Source organism: Plasmopara halstedii, assembly GCF_900000015.1.
Source record: "Plasmopara halstedii genome assembly, contig: Scaffold_218, whole genome shotgun sequence".
NCBI classification, from domain to species: Eukaryota; Oomycota; class Peronosporomycetes; order Peronosporales; family Peronosporaceae; genus Plasmopara; species Plasmopara halstedii.
In genome coordinates this window covers 380,472-380,834 of record NW_020187139.1, presented here as the reverse complement: position 1 = coordinate 380,834, position 363 = coordinate 380,472, and the positions used below count along the sequence as shown (strand labels likewise).

The 363-nt window shown below is 44.4% G+C and overlaps 1 protein-coding gene across 1 annotated transcript; it reads right to left on the bottom strand.

Moving 5' to 3' along the window:
* Window positions 1–3: 3 nt before the first annotated feature.
* PHALS_14925 (uncharacterized protein) lies at window positions 4–360 on the bottom strand. The gene has a single exon (XM_024721954.2). It carries the CDS (start codon window positions 274–276, stop codon window positions 61–63), a length of 216 nt encoding a protein of 71 aa, XP_024573079.1. The 5' UTR covers window positions 277–360; the 3' UTR covers window positions 4–60.
* Between the last annotated feature and the right edge of the window lie 3 nt (window positions 361–363).

The window sequence follows — 363 nt, the reverse complement described above, 5'->3', positions numbered from 1 at the left end:
CATGATACCGAGCTCGTACGACCGGATCATGAACTGAGTCTTGTTCTTTTGAAAAGAATCTCACGCAGCTTTGCTTAAATTTGAACTTCTGACCATAGCATAGTCAAGGCCTCCTTCGCCATCGCCGACGTTCGATTGAAGCGAGCATATGTCTTTAGATGCGGCATGGCTTTCTGACGATGAAGCTTTGACGGCGGCATACACTTTCGAAGATATTTGTGCAGGAATGGCTTCATATTTTTTAGCGGACAGGGAATAGATCGCCCAGCGTTCCATCCTTCACGCGAATTTTGCTGATCTATTTAAAACACTTGGTTGAGACTTGAAGAAAATCTCTAAAATAATGGAGTACGTCCGCAACTG